Genomic DNA, 24134 nt, shown 5'->3' on the forward strand with positions numbered 1-24134 from the left:
TGTGTACCTGCGCCGTGGCACACATGTGGAGATGGTTAGGGGACAGAGTGATGGAGCCAGTTCTCTCCTTCCATCACGTGGGTCCTTGGTCTTGGTAGCAAAGTGGCTTTACCTGCTGAGCCATCTCTCAGCGTTCAGGAGGTTGGTTTTAAATACCTAGTGTCCCAGGCTGGGTTTGTAAGCTCCAGTCAGGGTCACATAATTGCACAGGAAGTCCCAAGTTCATGCTTCTTTACCTGGGACAAATGGCGTGTGCCTGTTCGCCTCCCCTGCACAATAAATAAAATTACATGTAATTCTAAGTGGGGTTCTTGTTTTGTTGTTGAAGAAGAGAGCTAAGGAGACAGTTCAGAGGTGAAGCACATACCCTACTCCTGCCGAGGATCCAAATTAAATTCCCAGCAGACACATTGTGGACCCAGACTACCTGTAACGCCAGCCACAAGGGATCAGATGTCCTTTGCTGGCCTGCAAGGGCCTCTTGCAAGCACCATCTACATTCACATGGACATACCCACCCACCCACAGACACACACCTATGGGTTTGGCTCCCGGCGCCCCCACGGTGACTCACAACCACTAGTTGCAGGAAATCTGACACCCTCTTCTGGCCTCATGAGCACTGAACACATGGGTGCACTTACACATGGACAAAGAGACACATAAAATAAATCTTTAAAAATATATTTAAAAACTATGGGCTGTGGTGGCGCACGCCTTTAATCCCAGCACCTGGGAGGCAGAGGCTGGCAGGTCTCTGAGTTCGAGGGCGGCCTGGTCTACAGAGCTAGTTTCAGGACAGCCAGAGTTACACAGAGAAACGCTGTCTTGAAAAAACAAAACAAAACCAAGAACAAAAAACTCAAACCAAAACAACAACAACAACAACAAAAAACCCCTCCCTCCAAAGTCTCTACTTTGGGGCCAATCCTCATGAGGCCTGAAGGGAGTGACTTCAGCTGATGGAATAGTTTAGGGGAGGAGGAATAGAGTGGGTGGGGCCAGAGCCCCGAGGGGCGTGGCCCGGGATGGAGGTGAGAGGTGCAGACTCAAGGGTCGCACATAGAGTCGGATGGGGCGGTTGCAGGGATAGGCGGTCGGGAGTCAGGGAATATATGAAGATGTAAATCCGTGTCCAACTGTGCTTCTCCCCTCACCTCTTCCTCAGAGACGACCCCTGCTGTTCCTTCTAGTGAACCTGCTCCACCTCGCCCAAGCTTCACAAGCCCTCCAGCTCCAGCACCTCGGCATTTCACCTCCCAGGAAGCTCTTCGCACTCCGGCCTGACCACTCAGAGGGCGATGGGCGTATGCAGAGGGAGCCTCTCAGAGGACCGTGCCGTGAGACGGAGGGCCCGGAGAGCGGCCGAAAGAGCCAGCCTCTGCAGGGATTCGTCCACACCTTCTCTTCTGGATCATTTCCAGTCTCTCTTTACTGTTCTCTAACGAAATGTACGCTTGTGTAAGGGCTAAGGGTTTCTTTCTTCTGTTCCCCAAACACAGCAAATGAACACAGGGTGGAGGCATGCTAAGAATCATCTATGATTTTTAAATAAAAAATCCATTACCTCCTGAGTCTGTGAGTGTGTGTGTGTGTGTGTGTGTGTGTGTGTCAGCTTAGCAGCAAGCGTCTTTACCCACCAAACCATCTTGCTGGCCCTCAAATACAAATCCAAGAGCAGAAAGGCCTATTTTCATATTCTTTTGCTTTTGGATGTTGGCCAAAGCCTAAGTGTGCTTTTAAACTCCCGACACTGGGCTTGAGGACCCTGATTTCTCCAGTATCATAAGATAGCCCGGCTGGCACTCCCTATGATTTCCGGTAACACCTATTTCCTGTCTCCTCTTTCTTCTAATTTTATGTGCATTAGTGTTTTGCCTGCATGCATGTTTGTCTGAAGATGTTGGCTTCCCTGGAACTGGAGGCACAGACAGCTGTGAGCTGCCATGTGGGTGCTGGGAATTGAACCTGGATTCTCTGCAAGAGCAGCCAGTGCTCTTAACCACTAAGCCATCTCTCCAGCCCCTTTTTTGCTTTTGTTTTTTGTTTGAGACAGGGTTTCTCTGTGTAGCCTTGGCTGTCCTTGAAACTCACTCAGTAGTGAGTAGTGGCCTCAAACTCAAAGATTCACCTGCCTCTACCTCCCAAGTGCTGGGATTAAAGGTGTGCACCACTGCCAGTATTTCCTGTATTTTAATTCTTTAATTGGCAGAGAAAATGAACTCATCCCTGCACCCCTAGACAGTATCAAGGTCGATGCAGGAGAACCAGGAATCAAGGGCCATTCTTGATTACATAGCGAGTTCCAGTCCAGCCTGCAATGCATGGGAATTTGTCTCAAAACAAAAACAAGAGGATGGACAGATGGCTGCGCGGTTAAGAGCACTGCTTTTGCAAAAGATCTGGGTTCAGTTCCCAGCATCGGCATGAAAGCTCACAACTATCAGTAACTCTAGTTACCCAAGATTTGTCGCCCTCTTCTGGCCTCTGCTGGTACACACGTGGTGTACTTCACATTTAATATAAAATCACATATAATGTAAAAATAAAATCTTGAACCGGGCGGTGGTGGCGCACGCCTTTAATCGCAACACTCGGGAGGCAGAGGCAGGAGAATCTCTGTGAGTTCAAGACCACTCTGGTCTACAGAGAGTTCAACAGGGCTACACAAAGAAACCCTGAGTCGAAAAACCAAACCAAACAAACAAACAAAAGAGAAAGAAAGAAAGAAAGAAAGAAAGAAAGAAAGAAAGAAAGAAAGAAAGAAAGGAAAAGAAAAGGAAGGTTCAAGGCTGTAGGCTGTACACCTGTTCTATTCACTACAGTATCCTTGGCAAGCACACTAATTGGACTCTTAACAAGTGTGCATCACTTGTCAAGTTACAAGTAGGAACAGGGGTGCTCCGTAGAGCCTTCAGCAACCCCGTTTGCGTCAAGAGTATGATTCCTGTCAAATTTGGAGGAGAAAAAAGTGAGTGCACCGATGGATGCACTCTGCTCACTTACCATAAAGCAGTCATCCTGGCACAGCGTGAGGGTCTGCGCGCACAGTACTGTTGCACAATTAACACCCCCACTCCCACTACCCAGTGCCCGTATGAAGTCCTAGAGAATCCTAGAGGAGTCAGCAGCCTCCCTGGCTGCACTTGGGAACCTGTGCTGGGGAAACAGCAGCTAAGGTCCAGGGGCTGTCGTGCTCACAACTGCCGCGAGGCGGCCCTGGCTCATGACTTCCGGCTCCAGCCCGCCACAGATTGCAGAATTCCCACAAACCTTCGTGCCTACCCTTTTTTTTTCCTCCTCCCTCTTTCCTAACAAATCACACCTCAAGAATATCTATCTGGAAAGCGTTTTCAGTCTCCCAAATCTTTCCCTGATGCAAGCACGCCTAACAAACTCCTTTTTACTGACAATCGCACCTCCCGCCTCTAGGCTTCTTTGATACTACAATACCCAGAAGTCGCTGGGCCACTCCAAGCCCGCAAGAAGGGTTGCCTTGGAGACAGAGAAATGCCAGACCGAGGGTGGGGGTGAGGGAGAAAGCCTGTGGGTATTGCGAAAGCAGGATTCTGATTGGTGGAGAGGTCTGTTTGTTTGTTTGTTTGTTTTTTTAATATACATTTTTTTATTTCTTTCCTCTGTCCTTCACCCCCCCCCCCCATACAAGTTAGTTCTAAGTTTCTTTTTTTTTTCTTTTGGTTTTCGAGACAGGGTTTCTCTGTGTAGCTTTGCACCTTTCCTGGAACTCACTCTGTAGTCCAGGCTGGCCTAGAACTCACAGAGATCCGCCTGCCTCTGCCTTCCAAGTGCTGGGATTAAAGGCATGCACCACCACCACCCGGAAGTTTCCTTTTTTCTTCCTTCCTTCCTTCCTTCCTTCCTTCTCTCTCTCTCTTTCTTTTTAAAGATTTATTTATTTATTATGTATACAGCATGTATGACTGCAGGCCAGAAGAGGGCACCAGATCTCATTACAGATGGTTGTGAGCCACCATGTGGTTGCTGGGAATTGAACTCAGGACCTCTGGAAGAGCAGCCAGTGCTCTTAACCTCTGAGCCATCTCTCCAGCCCTCTAAGTTACTTTATGGCATTTTTTTCCATACAATTTTTTTTCATGGTGTTACTCTTTTCCCAGCCCCCTGCCTTCTCCTTGAACCCCTTCCCCAACCTTGTATCCTTCTATCCTCGGTAGGAAAAAAGCAAATTTCAGAGTGCCACAGGCACATCGAGACGAGTCCTCTCCTCACTTCTTGTCAGTGAAACCCTTGGGTCCTTAAGTCTGGGTCAGCTAGGCAGGGTTGCAGGGAGAGGCGAGCTGGACATGCATGCTAGGCCTGTTCCTGAGGTCCCAAGAGGTCTCCTGGGTATTAGGTGTCAAACACGGGACAAGGGGCTGCGTTAGTGGACCTGGCCTCCAGGTCTCCCAGCATCCCTCAGTCCCTACCTGTTCTGACCTGCCTCATTGGTCGGTGACATCATAGCTCCTCCTGGATAGAGGATGTGAGTATCTGAGCCTCACCTCTTCTTTGGGGCTTCCCACCCTGTACCCCTATTCTTGGGTTCGTGCCCTTTCACTCTGCGTTTCCACTTTGGAGAAGTGATGTGTGAACTTAAGCTCTGTGCTCCCCCTCCCCCGTTTCCAGTTCACGGGCCTCAGGTAAGGTACAAGTGCTTGGGACCTCAGTTTTCCCATCTGTGAAATGAAACCACAGTGTTTGCCTCAGGAGCGTTGTCGAGAGAACTATAGGATCTTAAGGATGGTGTTCCTCACACAGTGACCATTCAGATGTCACGGCTGATGCTCATCAGTCTTCAGTGAGGATCTAAATAAGTCACTTCCTTTCCTCAGGGCACTCGGTGTATTCACACACAAGTTGGACGGATTGGATCGTGCGGTGGACACGCTTTCTCCTGCGCGCACATTCATGGCTGTGCTCTTGCTAAGGGATGCTACAGGGTCCGGTGTCGAGCCTGTCCTTATCCTGGCGATGTGGCTCGAGTCCTTGTCCTTCATCGAGCCAAGAGTTTCCTCGAGGATTACCACCACCACTCCATCTCTCCTTGGTGAGACGGGAGGTGGCTCCGGAAGTGCCTTGGATGGTGTTATGATTCGATAAGGTAGAACCAGAAATCTTTAGGGTTGCTCAAGGGGTTTAGGGGCAGGCCTTTCGCCTTTAAGGGGGATTTCCCCCCCTAAAAATCTCAGGTTTACAGCTTGGGAGGGAGGATGTAGTGGTTAATTGTGCAGGAATTCCGTGCTCAGCTAAGAAGCATCAAGCAGACTCCACGGTGGGACGCTCCTCTTCTCACTCGTCCATCATTTTCTCTCCTCCCCTCCCCAACCCCCGCACCGCTCATCCTCCAGCTTTTTTTTCTGTCCTGAGGCAGAAGGAAATCTGTCCCCACCTCTCGGGCTCACGAGGTCTCCAGACGGGCGACAAGGAAGGCTGACATGCCCTTCCCAAGGTTCTGGGCGTGGTCCTCCACAGTCCCTTTCCGGATGTCGGGAGGCAGGCGGTGCAAGCTCGCGGCTGCGCGCGGCGTGAGGGTCGTGGGAGCGCAGGGAACCCGAGGTGTGGAACCCTGGGAGGAGAAGCACCCCGGGACGGACTCACGCTGCACGGACGTTTCCACGGTGCGGAGCGGAACTGAACCCCTCCGAGAGGCGCCTAGGCTCCGGAGCGCGCACTCGCGTCCCTGCGCGCACGCTATGCAAATTTGCAGGGCGTGGCCTCGCTCGGTCTCCCCTGCTCTGATTGCATGAGCTGCGTCAGGGGCGTGGCTCCAGGGAAGCCCCTCCCCAGGGGCGGGGCCGCACGCGTCTACGTGTGACTCACAGGGCCGCGGGAGGAGCCGCCCAGAGGGGGACCCCTGCGGGTCCCGGGAGGAGGTGGGTGCGCCGGGCTCCGCGGCTGGCAGTTCTGTGGCAGCTGTGAGGCTGAGGACGTAGGTGAGGAGACTGGCGACCGCGAGCGAGGCTGCTGTGGACATGATTGCTGGCGTGTGTGTGTGTGTGTGCGTGCGTGTGCGTGCGCCACTGGTTTGCGTGGGTCGAGCACTCTGGAACTCCTCTCGTGATCCGAGGTGATTCGGTGCACCGGGTAGGCTTGGCAGGACTTGTGGGGTGGACTTGGTGTGAGGATACTAAAGGTGATTCCACGTGTGTGTGTGTGTGTGTGTGTGTGTGTGTGTGTGTGTAAGTGGGGGAGATACGGAGACTGACTAGGCCTGTGAGCCTCCAAAAACAGGTGTGAGCGAGCAAGAGAGAGAGAGACAGAAAGACAGAGAGAACACGGAGACAGACAGAGAGGGGGACAGACAATCAGAGACAGAGAGACTGACTAGGCCTGTGGGCCTCAAGAAATAGGTGCGTGTGCCAGCTGCGTGATCTGTGGCGTGTGAAAAGGATGTGAGAGCACACAGTTCTGAGCATCTCAGTTGCACCTGTGAATGAGTGTGACAGACTGATGGGACTGTTTATCACAGTCTGGGGGTACTCAGCCTATGGGGCCCAGGAACAGGGGCGTGTACCAAGTGAGTGATTTCCACCACAGGTGGGAGGGGGCTGTGTGTGAGCGTAGGTGTGGGAGACAATCCCTGTTGTCGCTAGCTGTGTGTGTGAGAGTGTATCTGTGTGTTTGTGAATGTGTGTGTGTGTGTGTGTGTGTGTGTGAGAGAGAGAGAGAGAGAGAGAGAGAGAGAGAGATGAAGCTGTTTATCATAGTCTAGAGATACTGTGCACCACCAGATGTCAGTGGCTTTGTTGAGTGTGTGCTAGTGTGTGATTGATTGTGCCTTATCTCATTTGTTACTGTGGCAACGATCTCTTCTAGAGCAGGGGCTGTGATGGCTGCTCTGGGAAACTGACCCTGTTAAGGATGAGACTTTTCCTTCTGTAATAGTGCCCATCAGAGTATAGATGGTAAGGCTGAATGGAATAACAAATGAAACACCCCGTGTGATGCCTGGGACACACTGAGTGCAGGGTAGGGTCTGGCCTTTGTTATAGTTAGTGCTGAGAGTGGGGGGTTTGTGTTGTGTTGCTGACCTGTGTACAGGTAGGATTGTAGTGATGAATCCCAAAGGAATTTGTGTCTGCATTTGGAATTTGGCTAGCTTCCACCTCTAGCAGAGGTTCTGGTCTCTCTGATTTGTGCAGGGTTGCATCCCCCACCCCTCCTACCCCTAGGCAAGTGCTTGCCTTCCTGGTGTCTGCTCAAGTATGCTTCTGAGGGGAAGGTGCAGCCTACTCTGACCTGTGGAACCTGTTGTGTGTCTTCCTAATCAGGGTATCTTGAGGGAGATAAACGGAGGTGGTGGGGGTGGGCACGGAGGGCCTGGGGCCAGCCACCTTTATACACTAGCACTTGGGAGACAGAGGCAGGTGGATCTATGTGAGTTCTAGTCTGGCTTGGTCTACAACTCAAGTTCCAGGCCAGGGCTACACAATGAAACTCTGTTGAGAGAGAGAGAGAGAGAGAGACAGACACGTGGTGGATGTCACAGAGCCCTTTTGGAGTGACTTGCTGACTAGCCTGGGCCATCCTCAATAGACTCTTCCTTTCATCCCAGCCCATGTTTTTCAGCATTGGTCACTGACAGGAGAAGCAATCCATTTACTGGGTCTGTAACCTGAATGAACAGAAGATAATGTTGCTGCTATAACAAATTTCCCCAGATGTAATGGTTTCAAAGCTTTATTCACACTCAGTATTTACTAATCTTTTAAATAGTTAACCCAACCAGTAGGGCTGGAGAGATGGCTCAGCAGTTAAGAGCATTGGCTGTTCTGCCAGAGGACCTGGGTTCAATTCCCAGCACACTTATTATTATTATTATTATTATTATTATTATTATTATTATTATTATTATTATTTGTATGTGGAGCTGAGGATCGAACCCAGGGCCTTGCGCTTGCTAGGCAAGTGCTCTACCACTGAGCTAAATCCCCAACCCCGCACACACATCATCATCATTATTATTATTATTATTAGTAGTAGTAGTAGTAGTAGTAGTAGTAGTATGTGGAGCTGAGGACGGAACCCAGGGCCTTGTGCTTGCTAGGCAAGCGCTCTACCACTGAGCTAAATCCCCATCCCCGCACACACATTATTATTCCTTCTTACTACTGCATAATAAATCCAGCCTTCTGAGAAGATGGCTTCCCATAAACAGTATAGATCATCTTAAAACTCGTGTTTAACATCAAAACTTACCGTGAGCTAAGCCTAGCCTTAGCTCCACTCATCTTTCATCTGTAGAGGGAGACGTCGGTCATACTTCCATTTTCACCTCTTCCTGTATCTTCCACAGACACATCACAGAAAGCTATGTACAGATGTGCTGTTAAAGCATCAGGGTGTGGAGATGGCATTCTCTGAGGGCATTCAGAGGTAAACTGTCTTCAGATCTAAACTCACTTCTAAGTGATTCCACTTTTCTTTTCTTTTCTTTTTTTTTTTTTTTAACGTGTAGGGAAATGTCACTCTTTTGGTCAAGAGTGACCAGTCACTTGTCATACTATTTTCTCTTTCACTGGAGTCCGTGCTTTCCCGATAGTTTGTCCCCATTTCTGCTCTCTTGGAAGGGACATGTTTTTAAAAGAGGATGTGGAATGAGTGCTAGCCCAGCGACCTTCTCTGCAATGTCATTTCAGGATAGGAAAATGGAATTCCACGTCAGCCAGCACACACACAGTATATTCAGGATGGGCTAGTGAGTGGTTAGTCAACAGGGACGGACGGACGGAGTCTCCGCTCTTGTTTTTGTTTGTTTGTTTGGTTTTTGAGACAGAGTCTCATGAATCCCAGGCTGGCCTCTAACTTGGTATGTAGCCCAGGAGACCTTGGATTCCTAGTGCTTTTGCCCCTACCTCTAAGTCCTGGGAATGTGGCACCACACCCAGTTTATGCAGTGCTGGAAATAATTTCCTGCATGCTAGGCAAGCACTCACCCTACTGAGTTGTATTCCCACCCCAGTCAAGATCCCTGCTCTTGATCCTAAATCAAGCATGCACTTGTGTGTGTGTTTGTGGTCGTTACTAAATAAAAGTATAAACAGCATATACTCTGGCTGTGGGTAGAGCTTAATGCTAGAGCACTTGCTTAGGATGCCTAAGACTCTAGTTTCAATATGCAGAACTGCAAAATAAGTAATTATATAGATAAGGAGATCATAAGTACTCTGAATAAAAAAGAACAGTGCAATAATGTATATTCTATAATATATGGAGTACTGTCTGAAAACATAAGAGGCATATACGTTTAAAACATTCCAGTGGCCACATTTTATTATTATTATTATTATTATTATTATTATTATTATTATTATTATTATTTTGGTTTGTTTTTTGGAGCTGAGAACCAAACCCAGGGCCTTGTGTTTGCTAGGCAAGCGCTCTACCACTGAGCTAAATCCTCAACCCCCCAGTAGCCACATTTTTAAAAAGCCATTAAAAAAAGGCAGAACTGGCCTAGAGAGATGGCTCAGAGGTTAAGAGCACTGACTGCTCTTCCAGAGGTCCTGAGTTCAATTCCCAGCAACCACGTGGTGGCTCACAACCATCTGTAATAAGGTCTGGTGCCCTCTTCTGGTCATACATGCTGTATACATAATAAGTAAATCTTTAAAAAAAAAAAAAAAAGAAAAGAAAAAGGCTGGACAGTAGTGGTACATGCCTTTAACCCCAGAACGCAGGAGCGGAGGCAGAGGCAGGCAGATCTCTTAGTTGAAGGCCACCATGGTCTACAAAATGAGTTCCAGGACAGCCGGGGCTACCCAGAGGAAGCCTGCGCAGCTTCTCTGGGTGTGGTAGCTCTGGGAGTAGGGCAGTGAACTAAACAGTCCAAATCCCTGCTCTTGACCCTAAGTTACTCTGTGCCGTGTGGACTTGTTTTCCTTGCTGAACAAATGGGACATAGGAACAGGTACTTTCCTGGTTGAACGCTCACTGCAGTGCCTGGCACCAGCAGCCACCAGTCAGATGGAGGGCGGATGTCTGTACATTCTTCATCTATGTCCTGATCAGGAGCGTGCTAAATGATTTCCTCCTTGTCCCTTCTCAACTCTTAAAAGCAGGATGGAGAACACACACACACACACACACACACACACACACACACACACGGTCACACTTATTCCAGGTGCCTTGGCCTTCGGAGAGGTGAATGGGGACTGGAGACTGCTCCAAAGGCCCTCAAGCTTCATGATCTCTCTCTTCTGCCAGCTAGCACTCTGCCTCATCCTCTGAATGCGGGCCATCAAATGGTCGGGGGGAAGGATGCCTGTGGCACGAGGGAAATCAAAATCCAAGGTAAGTGGTGACCCCTCCCCAAGTACTCCATTCTGTCTCATAAGATGTGGCCCATTTGTCTTCTTTCTGGAGGCCTCCTGCCTAGGAGATGGATGTGACACCTGGTGGTCCTCCATTTCTATGGAGAGGGGACCTGAGAAAGTACCAGTACCCGGAAAGCTGCTTCAGGTTCCATTTCCATGCCTCTCAGTGTCCACATGACCATTGACGGTCCAGTCAGCATCTGTAGGGGCTCTGCAGGACTCAGAGATGCCTTCCCCAGAAAGAATATGAGAGCTCTGTAGTTTCTCTGGCGGGGGTGAGTACCCAGGTGGGAACCGCTCAGCTGCAGGGATTAGGTGTGTACATGTCAGATCAGTTTATCACTTTGTGTTTTCCATTTAAAAACAATACTCATGTGGAGAAAGTTTGCCTGGTTAAAGTTCAAGAATGAGGAGTATGATTCAGAAATGGAAAAGCAAGGTGCACAAGCCTTATGCCTCACCTGCTTCACCACTGGAGATGATCAGATTAGTAGTATCCATCAACTCAAGGGCAGTTTCTCATAATTTCCAGCCCGCCAGTGGTGGTGCACACCTTTAATCCCGCCACTCGGGAGACAGAGGCAGGTGGATCTCTGAGTTCAAGGCCAGCCTGGTCTACAGAGCGAGTTCCAGGACAGCTAGGGCTACACAAAGAAACCCTGTCTTTAAAAACCAAACCAAAAAAACAAACAAACACACGTCTCCTCTGCAAAAATAAACCAAAAACCACACATCCTTAGTCTGTGGATGTTGCTCAATTGGTAGATTGCTTGCCTAAGATGCATAAACTCTGAAATTGATCCCTGCACCCCTACAAATGGAGTGTGGTGGAACATGCATGTAGCCTCAGTACTTAGGAGATAGAGACAGGAAGATGGAGAGTTCAAGGTCATCTTTGGCCACATGGTGAATCCAGGATAGCCTTGGATACCTGAGGCCCTGCTTCAAGCTAACAAAACACATTTCCCTCAGTCACATGTGTTTGCTCTCTCTTGCTGCCCCAATAACGTTACATCAGCATACATTCCCTGTCATCTCTGACTTGGTCAGGATTCAGCTACAACATGGTTTAGCTGGAGTCTTCTGCTAGGGTCTCCCAGGACCAAAATCCAATTGTCGGCTAACTGTATTTTCATTAGGGGCTTAGGTTCTCTTCCAGGTGTGTTTGTTACATTTTCCACATCCTCCCCGACTCCCCTCCATGTTCATGGGAGCAGGAGTCAAGCAACCCAGAGCAAGACCTAGGTACCCTACGTAAGTTTTCCTGGAGCCAAGGAAGACGGCAGCATAGTGCTTGCCATTCCATCAGGAGGACCCAAGTTAGGATCCACATTTAAAAAGCAAGGTGCTGGCCAGTGAGATGGCTCAGCAGGTAAAGGCACCAGCCACCAAACCTGACTACCTGAGGTTGATTCCCAGGACCCACATTGTGGAAGGAGAGAGCCAACTTGTCCTCCAAGCTGTCCTCTGACATCCACCTGTGTACCATGGCACACACACCCCTACCTCCCCGAGTGCACACATAAATAATATAAAAAAAAAAAGTTAGAAAAAAAATAAAGGCCAGATTCAGCAGCATGCACCTATAATCCCACAGCTGAGGAGGTAGAGAGAGGGGGCTCACTGTCTGACCAGTGTTGGAATTGGTGAGCTCCAGGTTCAGTGAGAGGCCATGTGGAGAGCAGTTGAGGAAGATACTCATTGTTGACCTCTGTTCTCCATGTACATTAGGTTATCTGCACCCTCACACATGCACACACCCAAATGAACATGTCCATACAATTCCCCTGACACACTCGCACAACATCTTCCTATGTTGTGATGAACCAGTGATAACCTGATTGAAGAACCTTTTTTTTTTTTTTTAATTTTGAAGGAGCTAGACTGTCCTATTGAATCCCAGCTCCTTGATTTAGTAATTGTGTGAACTGCAATAATTTATCTTACCTCTCTAGGTCTTAGTCTCCTCCTTTGCAGCATTACTGTTGATTCCCTTGGCAATGCCTTACTACTAGGAAGGGTGAATACTGAGTGAACCAGTATAGTTAGATAATTAGAAAAAAAATTCCTTGACTATAAAAATCAGACCAAATTACTCTGGTTTTTTTTTAAGCTAAGGATCGAACCCAGGGCCTTGTGCTTGCCAGTCAAGCGCTCTACCACTGAGCTAAATCCCCAACCCTATTCTGTTTTTTAATGCAGCATAATCTTTAATAACAGGTTTATTGTGTGATATTGCATGCTATTAAATTTATTTAATGTCTCTGCTTCTTTGGTCTCACAACTCCTGTTATGACATATCTCACCTATTTGCCATTTTCTCTACCAGGCAGAAGGGATTTTTGAAGTTCATGGTTGACTAGACTAGTACCTCTTTTCATTTCAGGCACCAGTGACTTTCGGGGACTTAGCCATCTACTTCTCACAGGAGGAATGGGAATGGCTGAGTCCCATGCAGAAGGATTTGTACGAAGATGTCATGTTGGAGAACTATCAGAATCTGGTCTCGCTTGGTAAGGTCTCATGCTCCCTTCTTTCACCCCGTCAGCAATCCACAGCCAGCCCCAGAAGGCCTGTGTCAGTCAGGGTCTGTTTGGGAAAAAGGAAGTCACTTAAGTGTGTGCATTTTTTTTTTTTTAAATGGCTGTGTGTCCTTACTTCTAAATTATACAGTCAGGGGGCTGGAGAGATGGCTCAGAGGTTAAGAGCATTGGCTGCTCTTCCAGAGGTTCAATTCCCACCACCACCTATAGTGAGATCTGGCGCCCTCTTCTGACATGCAGGCAAAGCACTATACATAATAAATAAATCTTTTAAAATAAATAAATCACACAGTTGGTTGGTTTTAATCACAGCATTAGACATCAGTTACTGTGATCAGTTTTAGGACATTTTCACTATTCTCCAAAGACACCCTGTAGTCAAGAGTAATTCACTTCCCATGCCCATGTATCCCTTGAGAGTGGGTAATCCCTAGCCCTCGTTCTGTCTCTTTGGAGTTGCTGGTCTGAGCCTTGTGTGCAAATGGAATCATAAACACATGGCTGCTTCTCTCTTAGCATAATGTCTTGAGGTTCACCCCCGCTGCAGCACATATCGGTACTTTGTTCTAATTCGTTATTGAATATTCACATTGTCTGGCTAGACTACTTCATCTTATTGATGTTTTATTAACCTGTGGGCATTTGGGTTGTTCTACTCCTAATGAATGGCCGCAGTAAGCTGTCATGAACAGGTTTTTGTTTGTTTGTTTGTTTTTTTGTTTGCCAAGACAGAGTTTCTCCATGTAACAGTCCTGGCCGTCCTGGAACTCACTCTATAGACCAGGCTGGCCTCGAACTCACAGAGATCCACCCACCTCTGCCTCCTGAGTGCTGGGATTAAAAGTGTGTGCTACCACTGCCCCGCTTCATGGACAGTCTTTTGGGGCATATGTTTTTATTTTCTTGCCGCATGAATGTATGTGCACCATGTACATGCCTGATGCCCATGGAGGCTAAACGAAGGCATCAGATCACCTAGAACTGGAGTCACAGGCAGTTCTGAATCACCATGTGGGTTCTGAGAACCAGACTCAGGTCCTCTGCAAGAACAACCATTGTTCTTAACCTCTGAGCCATCCCTTCAACCCCTCTGTACATAATTTTTTTATTCTTTTAAAAGAATTTACTGTAAGGAGTTGATGAATGTTTAAGGTGAGCATGGACACCGATTTAACACAGATGGTAACATGGATGCAGCTACCATCGTTAAGGCTGTGGGGGGAAAGGAAGAGTCTGGGGGATTTTTAAGGACTAAGAGGATGAGGCCCATAAAGCTAGGATTCATATTTCTGAAAGGCAAGGGGGCATGTGCTGTATGGTTTGCTTCTATGAAACTAGTTCTATTAATAGGGGATGAAAAGAAAGCTAGAAATTAAAATGGAACCCTGTCTTAGTTAGGGTTTCTATTGCTGTGAAGAGACACCATGGCTACAGCAATCCCCATAAAGGAAAACATTTAATTGGGGCTGGCTCATGATTTCAGAGGTTTAGTCCATTATCATCAGGGTGGGATATGGCAGTGTGCAGGCAGACATGGTGTTGGAAAGGTTGCTGAGAGTTCTATCTCTGGATCTGCAGGCAGCAGGAAGAAAGAGCGAGCCACTAGTCTGGCTTGAGCTTCTGAAACTTCAAAGCCTAACCCTCCTCCCACATAACACACTTCCTCCAACAAATCCACGCCTCCTAGGAGTGCCACTCCCTGTGGGCCCATAGGGGCCATTTTTATTCAAACTACCACAAATTGATTGCCAAAGCTAGCAAAGGCGACATTTAGATTGCAGAGCTTGAGGCCATGTAAGGTCCAATTCCTTCACTTTTTAAATCCTTAATGGGTCCAAGCTGCTGCTGTTAGGTTAGTGTGTGTGTGTGTGTGTGTGTGTGTGTGTGTGTGTGTGTAACATTTAGTTATTTTAATGTATAGAAATTATTGTATATAACTATACAGTACTTTCTTTTTTTAAATTTATTTTTATTTATTAAGTATACAGTATTCTGTCTGCATGTGTCTTTGCAGGCCAGAAGAGGGCACCAGATCTCATTACAGGTGGTTGTGAGCCACCATGTGGTTGCTGGGAATTGAACTCAGGACCTCTGGAAGAGCAGCCAGTGCTCTTAACCACTGAGCCACCTCTCCAGCCCAGTACTTTCTTTTTATTTAATTCATGTACACTTTTGGCCTCAGAACCTTGAATGGGGAGGCACAACATAGCAATGAGTCACAGAATGATGGCGATTTAGAGCTGAAAGATGATAGTTTCAGACCTTGTCCCAAGAGCATTTGACCCTATCTTCAGAAAAGTAATTTATAGAGCTAGTGTCTTAGTCAGGGTTTCTATTGGGGTGAGGAGACACCATGACCACAGCAACTCTTAGAAAGAAATAAAAACATTTCATTGGGGCTGCCTGACAGTTCAGAGGTTTAGTCCATTACCATCATGGCAGGAAGCATGGCGGCATGAAGGCAGACATGGTGCTGGAGAGGGAGCTGAGAGGTCTGCGTCTGGATCAGCAGGCAGCAGGAAGAGAGAGTGCCACTGGGCCTGACTTGAGCATCTGAGCCCTCAAAGCCCCACCCCCAGTGACACGCTTCTTCCTCCAAGTCTACACCTCCTAAGTGCCACTCCCTGTGGGCCTGTGGGGGCCGTTGTCATTGAAACCACCACAAGTAGATTACACTGCTCTATGTAACTTAGCTTTCATCTTCTCTATCTAAAAATTTTAAGCCAACTCTCAGTTTAACCATGCAGCACAGAATAAATAGTCACATCAGAGGGCTGGAGGTTATCCCAACACCAAACAGTTCTTCTTTGAATATTGGGCAGATGTTGCAATTCTAACACTACTTACCTGGTCAGTATCAGGTCACAAGACTATCCCTACCTCAGCTGCCATTCACAAGTCCAGACCTCTGGAGCTTCCAACTAACTGTAGATTGGGGGTTCCCACACACACACACCCCGCCCCCTCCAGGTTTGATAGAACTCGGGTATGTCCTTAAGTTTCCTCGTTCAGCATAAAAGACTCTCTAGAGGCTGCAGATGATGAATCAGGAGAGATTCAGGGGAAAGAAAGCAGAGTTGCCATGCCCTCCCTAGGAATGCTACTCCCCACATGCTCAGCAACCTCGATGCTCTCTGAACCCCTCCTTTGCGCTTCTAAAGGCTTCATTGTGTTGTTTGGTTATTCATTCTCTAGTCTCTGATTAGCCCTCTTGTGAAAGTAGGGCATGAGATGGTCCAAGCTGTAATGCTGTTGATTTGTTGATTTCCCTAGGTTCCTGCAGAGTCCCTGGGCACTTGCTGTCTCATTAGCATATAAAGGACCATAGAAGTCACCAGGTCTACTCTCCCCTCATCCCTACCCTACTCCTGTTCTTCAGCAGCCCCTCACATTCTGAGTATTTCCACGGTGATGACAAACCCACATTTTATTGACACAGGGCATGGCTCTGATTTCACTGGTGCCCACATAATGACTGGTTCCCTCATTTGTCCCATGTGCAGGTCTTGCCTGCCGGAGGCCAAATATCATCACCTCGTTGGAGAAAGGGAAAGCACCATGGGTGGTGGAGCCATCAAGACGGCGCAGGGGCCCTGGTGAGTGCCTGAGGACCAAGGCCTAAGTCTTAGCATTCCAGCTGCAGAAAGATGCTGAAGCAGTACACACACATGGCTGTCTGTGAACAGCAGATGTATCTTACACAAGTCCTGAGAGTTGGTAATTCCAAGAGGAGGACTCTGGCGTGTCTAGTATCTGGTGACAGTGCACTTCCTGGTTCATAGATGCTGTCTTCATACTGTATTGTCTTGGGGTAGGAGGGGTGAGGGAAGGCGATAAGCACACTGATCCCAGCTCGAGGGCTTCAATCCCAAAACCTGATTGAGTTCCAAGAGCCCTTACTATATTTCCTAGTAGAGAAGTGGGCATTCTGCCTGAGGGCCATGGGATCCTTGTTAGAACAAGTGCCTGCCCCTTTAAGAGGCCAGCTCCTACCATGAAAATCAGCCCCAGCCTGAACCCCTTCCTAGGGCAGAGAGTTAAGGAGCTGTGGTCTCTACAGCACCTAAAGTATCTTCTTACCCAGTAGCAGGCTCTTCCATGCTTTTGGTTAGATACATGATGTAAATCATGTGATGCAAAGCTTTCTGCTATTCCATGTAATGTTATAAAAGCTATGTATTTGCTGTGTTTGGGGACTTCTCTGAAGAGGCTCCTGTGGCCTCCTCCCAGCCACACGTTCCATGGCTTGTGTCTCATTGTGTGAGTGTTCTCCCTCCTCCTTCCTCCCTCCTCCCGTCTTCTTCCCCTGTCTCTCTTCCTCTCCACTTGAAAAGAAACTCCTCTCCAGGTAAAGCCTCTTCTTCCCTCTAAGATCGCAAATGATGTCTGGTTCTCCAGTATGCTTCATGCCTCGAGGCCTGGCTGTGATCTTAACCCTTCCTCCTAATAAACCTCACTTCATAATGGGCAGTCGTCAGCCTTGGTGTCAGGTGTGCTTTGAGGTCCAGGTTCCTCCCAGCAATGCTGTAGTGGGTGGAATTAGTACTGTTGCCTCACAGATGAGTGGGACACTGCTGTCCAGAGAGGTCCCATCCTTGACAGACCCAGAATCGGGACTCAGTCTGCCTTTGCGTCCTGAAGCTCAGGTCTTCGCCCTCCTTCCCTCTGACACCCCATGTCTGCACTTTCTCTTTTGTGATCAGAAGAGGTATGGGCTGATCTTCTGATGCCAGCACTCATTATGATAATGCTTGGATTCGAATGATTCTGTTATTCCTTAAGAAATCTTCATCTTGTGCTGGGCATAATTGGTACACCCATTTAATCCCAGCTCTCTGGAAGCAGATCCAGGCGGATCTCTGTGAGTTCGAGCCCAGCCTGGTCTACAGTGGGAGTTCCAGGAAAGGGCTGTTCCGAAGTTACCTACTTCTTCCATCTAGGTCTAACTTCTTACTTTGTACCATCTCTCAGTAATGCCAGTGTATTAGGAATCCATCGAGGGCTTAATCTACCAACGAAAGTGCCCTCATTGTCTATACCCTGTTAGTGATTAGACCCACCAGCTAAGGATAAAGTCTTCAATACACAAGCCCTTTGGAGGAATATCTTCATGTCCAAACCCAAGGAAGATATGTAACACAAAGAAGCCAGAGCAATACCAACCTGCCAGGCAAGGTATGCCCACTGATGCAGTGGTGTTAGGAAGGTAACCAGCCACTTTCCGATTGGATTTGAACCCTGATCCACAAGGGGAAATTTATACCTTGTACGTAAACTTGCTCAAAAGTCACGGGCTTGGGGGGTAAGGGGTGAATGGGGACAGCTGCTACTAAGAGGATGTTGGCACAGTGAAAATGGAAGGCTCATCTTCATTTTCCATCTTCCTCTTGACATGAGAAGAAATATATATTTTTTTTGTACAGCCTAATGCTGTTTTAAGTCACAGATGAAATTTAGCCACATCCCGTAAGGTTTAGAGAAAGCCAGAGTTGCCAACTAAGGATACCCAGTTGTCAGTCACTAATTTGCCGTGAAAGCGATGGTCATTGTTATGTACGATCAGTAGAGTTTTGCTTTTGTATCATTGTATTCCGTTTCCATTTTGATTCTGATTTCTTATTCATAGCAGTGCATTTGTGTACGCGGTTTGTTTCTGTTTTTTCCTTTCTGTTGTTTTTAGTCATAGAAATGAGATGCCGGATTTGAGAGTTACACTCTAGATATCTCGGAGTTGATTTTCGGAGTTGTGTCATTGCCAGCTCCCAGGAAACTCGGCACAAACTTGAGAAGCCTTTCTAGGGACGGCACGTCTCACCTGCTGTCTTAGTTTGTTGCTGGAGGAGCGAGCACAACCCATGTGACGATACCAGGAGACATCTCCAGGAAGCCTGTGCCACGGCTCCTCTGGGGCTCACCTCATGACTTGTTGCCTTTGCCAATTCTGTTTTTCCCTCTTACTGTGATACAGCGGTTCTCTGCCTTCCTAATGCTTCGACCCTCTAATGTAGTTCTTCATGGTGTGGTGACCCCCACATAAAATTATTTCTGTTGCTACATCATCACTGTAATTTTGCTACTGTGATGAATCATAATGTAGATATCTGATAGGCTGGATATCTAGCATGTAGCCCCTGTGAAAGGGTCAGTTTGACCCCCAAAGGGGTTGTGACCCACAGGTTGAGAACCACTGCAGTGAGAACTCAGAGCCCTGAGTCTAACCAGCCAAGGAGGTTTAGCACATGAGCACCATCCACAGAAACACAGTGTGATGTCGGTTCAACGCTCATTTTCACTAGAGCTGATGGAGCTGATGTCATCCTTGTTCCCCCCCGCCCCCCCAAGGGCTTGGAGATAGCCTGGGCTCAGCTGACAGTGCCTAAGAAAATAAAAAAGGTTCTCAGTAAATTTATGGCAACCAATTTATGGAGCGCTTGTTGGGTCCAGGTCCTGTGCCAAGGCCTGCACGTTCGTTATATCGTTTATTCTTTCCAATACTTGGAGAACTTTTTGTCATTCCAATATGACAAATGAGGATTAGAACCCAGCTTAAATACCTTGCTTAGGCTCTGCGGAAGAACCAGGCGGTGAGGAGTGGAGCCCTGGCAGTTTGCATTGTGACTCCAAATAGAGATTGGTGCACACCTATAACCCCAGCACTCAGCAGGCAGAGGCCGGTGGATCTCTGTGAGTTTGAGACTAGGCTGGTGAGTTCCAGGCCAGCCAGAGTTCATGGTGAGACTCTGTCTCAAAAAAAATAAATAAATGAAATCCTATTTTAGCCAATTTTATTTCATTTTATTTATTTCTTGTTTTCTCTTTGGTTATAGGAAAATTGGTGGGGTTTTTTAAACTTCTTTTTCCCATTTTTTTTTTTGTTTCTCTCTTCTGTGTGTGTGTGTGTGTGTCTGTCTGTCTGTCTGTCTGTCTGTCTCTGTCTGTCTGTCTGTGTCTGCAAGCGCCCACACATGTCTGCGTGCATGTGTGGGGGCATATGTGTGTAGTGCATTTGGTGATGTGAGGTTGGTGTCAGGAGTCATTCTCCACCAATCTTCCACCCTACCCAGTGACACAGAGTCTCTCGATCAAACCTAGATCTTGGCAGTATTGTGGCTGGACTTGCTAACCAGCCTTCCCCAAGGCTCCCCTGTCTACAAACCTGTGGCAAGAGTTACAGACAGGCCTCTGTGCCAACCTATCATTTACTTGAGTTCTGGGAATCTAAATTCTGGTCCTTAAGATTAAACAGCAAGTGTTTTAATCACTGAGCCATGACCCCATCTCAGGGTTTTGGCTTTTTTTTCTTACCTCTTCGTGTATACAAATATGTGGGTCAGTTAGTAGATAAGCACATGGATGCCTTGTGAATGTCAGATGATAATCTATGGAAGTTGGTTCTTTTCCTTCCATCCTGTGGGTCCCAGAAATCAAACTAACATCAACAGATTTAGAAGCAAGTGCCTTTACAGGTGAGACGTCTCATGGGCATTTTCAAATGGTGGAAGGTATTGACTTCTACTTGGTAATTTCTCTTGTTGTTGTGAAGACATTCATCTGTATTCTAAAATTTTGAATATGTGCCATATTGTTTTAGCTTGAAGTGTTTTCAATATTTATTTATTTGTGTGTATTGTATGTTGTTTTGTTTTGTTTTGTTTTGAGACCTCTCTATGTTTTTTGAGGTTTCTCTATGTGACCCTGGCTGTCGTGGAACTTGCTCTGTAGACCAGGCTGACCTTGACAGCCTCTGACTCTTGAGTGCTGGTATTAAAGGCATGCACCACCACCGCCCTGCTCTCCTGCTTTTATGTAGGTTCTAAGGCTATAACTCAGGTCAGGCTTGTGTGGCATCACTGGGATTAGCTTTAGCATGTGCTGTGGTATAGACTCCCTTCTTGGAAACAGGGAGAGGAACTGAAGGGATGTGTTAATATTCAAAACAAGAAAAGGAGAGGTCCTTGGTAAATGGAGGCGCAAAGAAAAAGATAAGAAAGTGTCTGTAGAGCTGGCTTAGTGGTTAAGAGAGCCTACTGCTCTTCCATTGGAGCTGGGTTTGGTTCTCTGCACCTCTGACTCTTGCTCAGGAGATCCAATACCTCTATGTGTACCAACACAATGAACACACACACACACACACACACACACACACACACACACACACCACATCACAACACACAAAAACCAATGGCATCAGAGCCAGGAGGGATTCTAGGATAAATCCCATTAATCTTTTTTTAAGAGTTTAATGTCTTTTTATCTATTTTTAATTATGTGTATGTGTGTATACATGCTTATGAGTACAGGTGCCAAAAGAGGCTAGAGACATCAGAATCACCAAGAGCTGGAGTTACAGATGGTTGGTTGTAAATGACCGAGTATGGGTGCTGGGCACTGAACTTGGGCCCTCTGCAACATTGTGCACTCTTAACTACTGAACCATCTCTCCAGTCCCCAGTTCTTTATTTTTTTTTAAAGTAAAGAAGTTTTAATTAGCAAAATTTGTTCTTTTTTAAAATTTATTAATTTATTTAAATAACATTTTTCTTTTCTTGTCTTTCTTTTGTTTGTTTGTTTGTTTGTTTATTTATTTATTTATTTATTTATTTATTTATTTTAATGTTTCTCTGCGTAGCTTCACAGCTGGTCCTGGACTTTGCTCTGTAGACCAGGCCAGCCTCTGGTATCACAGAGATATACGCCTGCCTCTGGCTCCCAAGTGCTGGGACTAAAAGCGTGCACCACCACTGCATGGCCTTTTTTTTTTTCATTCATTTTACACAGTGTCATGCCCCCCACCCCATCTCCATACAGAAAGAGATAGGCCTCTCATAAGAGTCAATAAAGCATGGCACATCAAGTTGAGGCAGGACCAAGCTCCTCCCCCTGCGTCAGGGTTGGGTGAGGCAATCCAGCATGGAGAATGGGTTCCCAAAAACCAGCTCAAGCACCAGGGACAGGTCCTAATCCCACTGCTAGGAGCCCCACAAGCAGACCAAGCTACACAACTGTCACACACATACAGAGGGCCTAGTCCAGTCCCATACAGGCTTCCTAGGTGTTGGTCCAGAGTTCATGAGCTCCCAGGAGCTCAGGTCAGCTGTCTCTGTGGGTGCCCCCATCATGACCCCCCCCCCTTACATATATTCCCTCCGCCCTTTCTTCTGCAAGACTCCTAGAGCTCAGCCCAGTGTTTGGCTGTGGATCTCTGCATCTGCTTCCATCAGCTACTGGATAGAATATCTCTGATGACAATTTTGGGATGGTCACCAGTTTGATTACAGGAGATGGCCAGTTCAGGGACCCTCTCCACTATTGCTAGGAGTCTTAGCTGGGATTATTCTTGTGGATTTTGGGGGGTTTCCCTGGCACCAGGTTCCTTCCTAGCACCAACATGGTCCCCTCATCAAGACTTCTCTTTCGTTACTCTCCCCTCCACCCTGCCCCAGCACCCAGCCCGTCCAACCTGCCCCCTCAAGCTGCAGTCCCTATCTCCCCCCATCCCTCTACCCCACTTGCAATTTTCCCAAGAGATCTCTTCTATTTGTCTTTCCCGGGGAAATCTATGAATCCCTCTTTGAGCCCTCTTTGTTATCTAGCTTCTCTGGAGCTGTGAGTTGTAGTCTGGTTATCCTTTTCTTTATATCTACTATCCACTTATGAGTGAGTACATTCCATGCTTGTCTTTCTGGGTCTGGGTTACCTCACTCAGGATGGTTTTTTTTTTTCTAGTTCCACCCATTTGCTTGCAAATCTCATGATGTCATTGCTTTTTACCACTGTGTAATACTCCATTGTGTAAATTACCATATTTTTCTTATCTATTCTTCAGTTGAGGGGCATCTAGGTTGTTTCCAGGTTCTGGCTATTACGAATAATGCTGCTATAAACATAGTTGAGCAAGTGTCCTGGTAGTATGATTGAGCATCGTTTGGGTATATCCTCAAGAGTGGTATTGCTGGGCCTTGAGGCAGGTTGACTCCCAATTTTCTGAGAAACTGCCATACTGACTTCCAAAGTGGCTGTACAAGTTTGCACTCCCACTAACAGTAGAGGAGTGTTCCCCTTGTTCCACATCCTCTCCAACATAAGCTGTCATCAGTGTTTTTGATCTTAGCCATTCTGACAGGTGTAAGATGGTATCTGAGGTCATTTTGATTTGCATTTCCCTGATGACTAAGGATGTTGAGCAATTCCTTAAATGTCTCTCAGATTCTTCTGTTGAGAATTCTCTGTTTAGATCTGTACTCCATTTTTGATTGGATTATTTGGTATTTTGATGTCTAATTTCTTGAGTTCTTCATGTATTTTGGAGATGTGGGGTTGGTGAAGATCTTTTCCCATTCTGTAGGCTGTCGTTTGGTCTTATTGACCGTGTCCTTTGCCCTACAAAAGGTCCTCAGTTTCAGGAGGTCCCATTTGTTAATTTTGCTCTCAGAGTTTGTGCTACTGTTGTTATATTCAAGAAGTAATTTTCTGTGCCAATGCATTCAAGACTACTTCCCACTTTCTCTTCTTTCAGGTTCAGTTGTAATTGGATTTATGTTGAGGTCTTTGATCCACTTGAACTTGAGTTTTGTGCATGGCAATAGATATGGATCTATTTGCAGTCTGCTACATGTCAGCATCCAGTTATGCCAGCACCATTTGTTGAAGATGCTTTCTTTTTTCCATTGTACAATTTTGGCTTCTTCATCAAAAATCAGGTGTTCATAGGTGTGTGGATTAATGTCAGGGTCTTTAATTTGATTCCATTGGTCCACATGTCAGTCTGGAGAGAGCAGACACCCTTATCTTCTACCTGACTTTAGTGGAATCGCTTTGAGTTTCTCTCCATTTAATTTGATGTTGGCTGTTGGTTTGGTGTATATTGCTTTTATTATGTTTAGGTATATTCCTTGAATCCTTGATCTCTCCAAGACTTTTATAATAAAGAGTGATGGATTTTTATTATTTTTTTTTCGGTTTTTCGAGACAGGGTTTCACAGTGTAGTTTTGGAGTCTGTCCTGGAACTCACTTTGTAGACCAGCCTGGCCTCGAACTCACAGAGATCTGCTTGCTTCTGCCTCCCGTGTGCCACCACCACCCAACAAGAGTGTCGGATTTTGTCAAAGGCTTTTTCAGCATCTAATGAGATGATCATGTGGTTTTTGGTTTTGGTGGGTTTTTTTTGTTGTTGTTTGTTTTGTTTTTATGTGAATTACATTGACAGATTTTTGTATGTTGAACCATCCCTGCATCTCTGGATTTTTTTTTTTT

General features: G+C 46.8%; 1 protein-coding gene across 6 annotated transcripts in view; it reads left to right on the top strand.

Annotated features, from left to right (window-relative positions):
- Positions 1–5818: 5818 nt before the first annotated feature.
- The window catches only part of Znf667 (zinc finger protein 667), a 28902-nt gene continuing 10586 nt past the window's right edge, over positions 5819–24134 (top strand). The window contains exons 1-5 of one of the 6 annotated variants that reach the window (XM_036182244.1): positions 5819–5951; positions 8315–8394; positions 10228–10314; positions 12724–12850; positions 16384–16476. In XM_036182244.1, the coding sequence (XP_036038137.1) occupies positions 10252–10314; positions 12724–12850; positions 16384–16476 (283 nt within the window). In that variant the 5' untranslated portion in view covers positions 5819–5951; positions 8315–8394; positions 10228–10251. The other 5 variants (XM_036182221.1, XM_036182237.1, XM_036182252.1 and 2 more) reach the window with 5 other exon arrangements.

This window comes from Onychomys torridus, chromosome 1 (assembly GCF_903995425.1).
Source record: "Onychomys torridus chromosome 1, mOncTor1.1, whole genome shotgun sequence".
Classification (NCBI taxonomy): domain Eukaryota; kingdom Metazoa; phylum Chordata; class Mammalia; order Rodentia; family Cricetidae; genus Onychomys; species Onychomys torridus.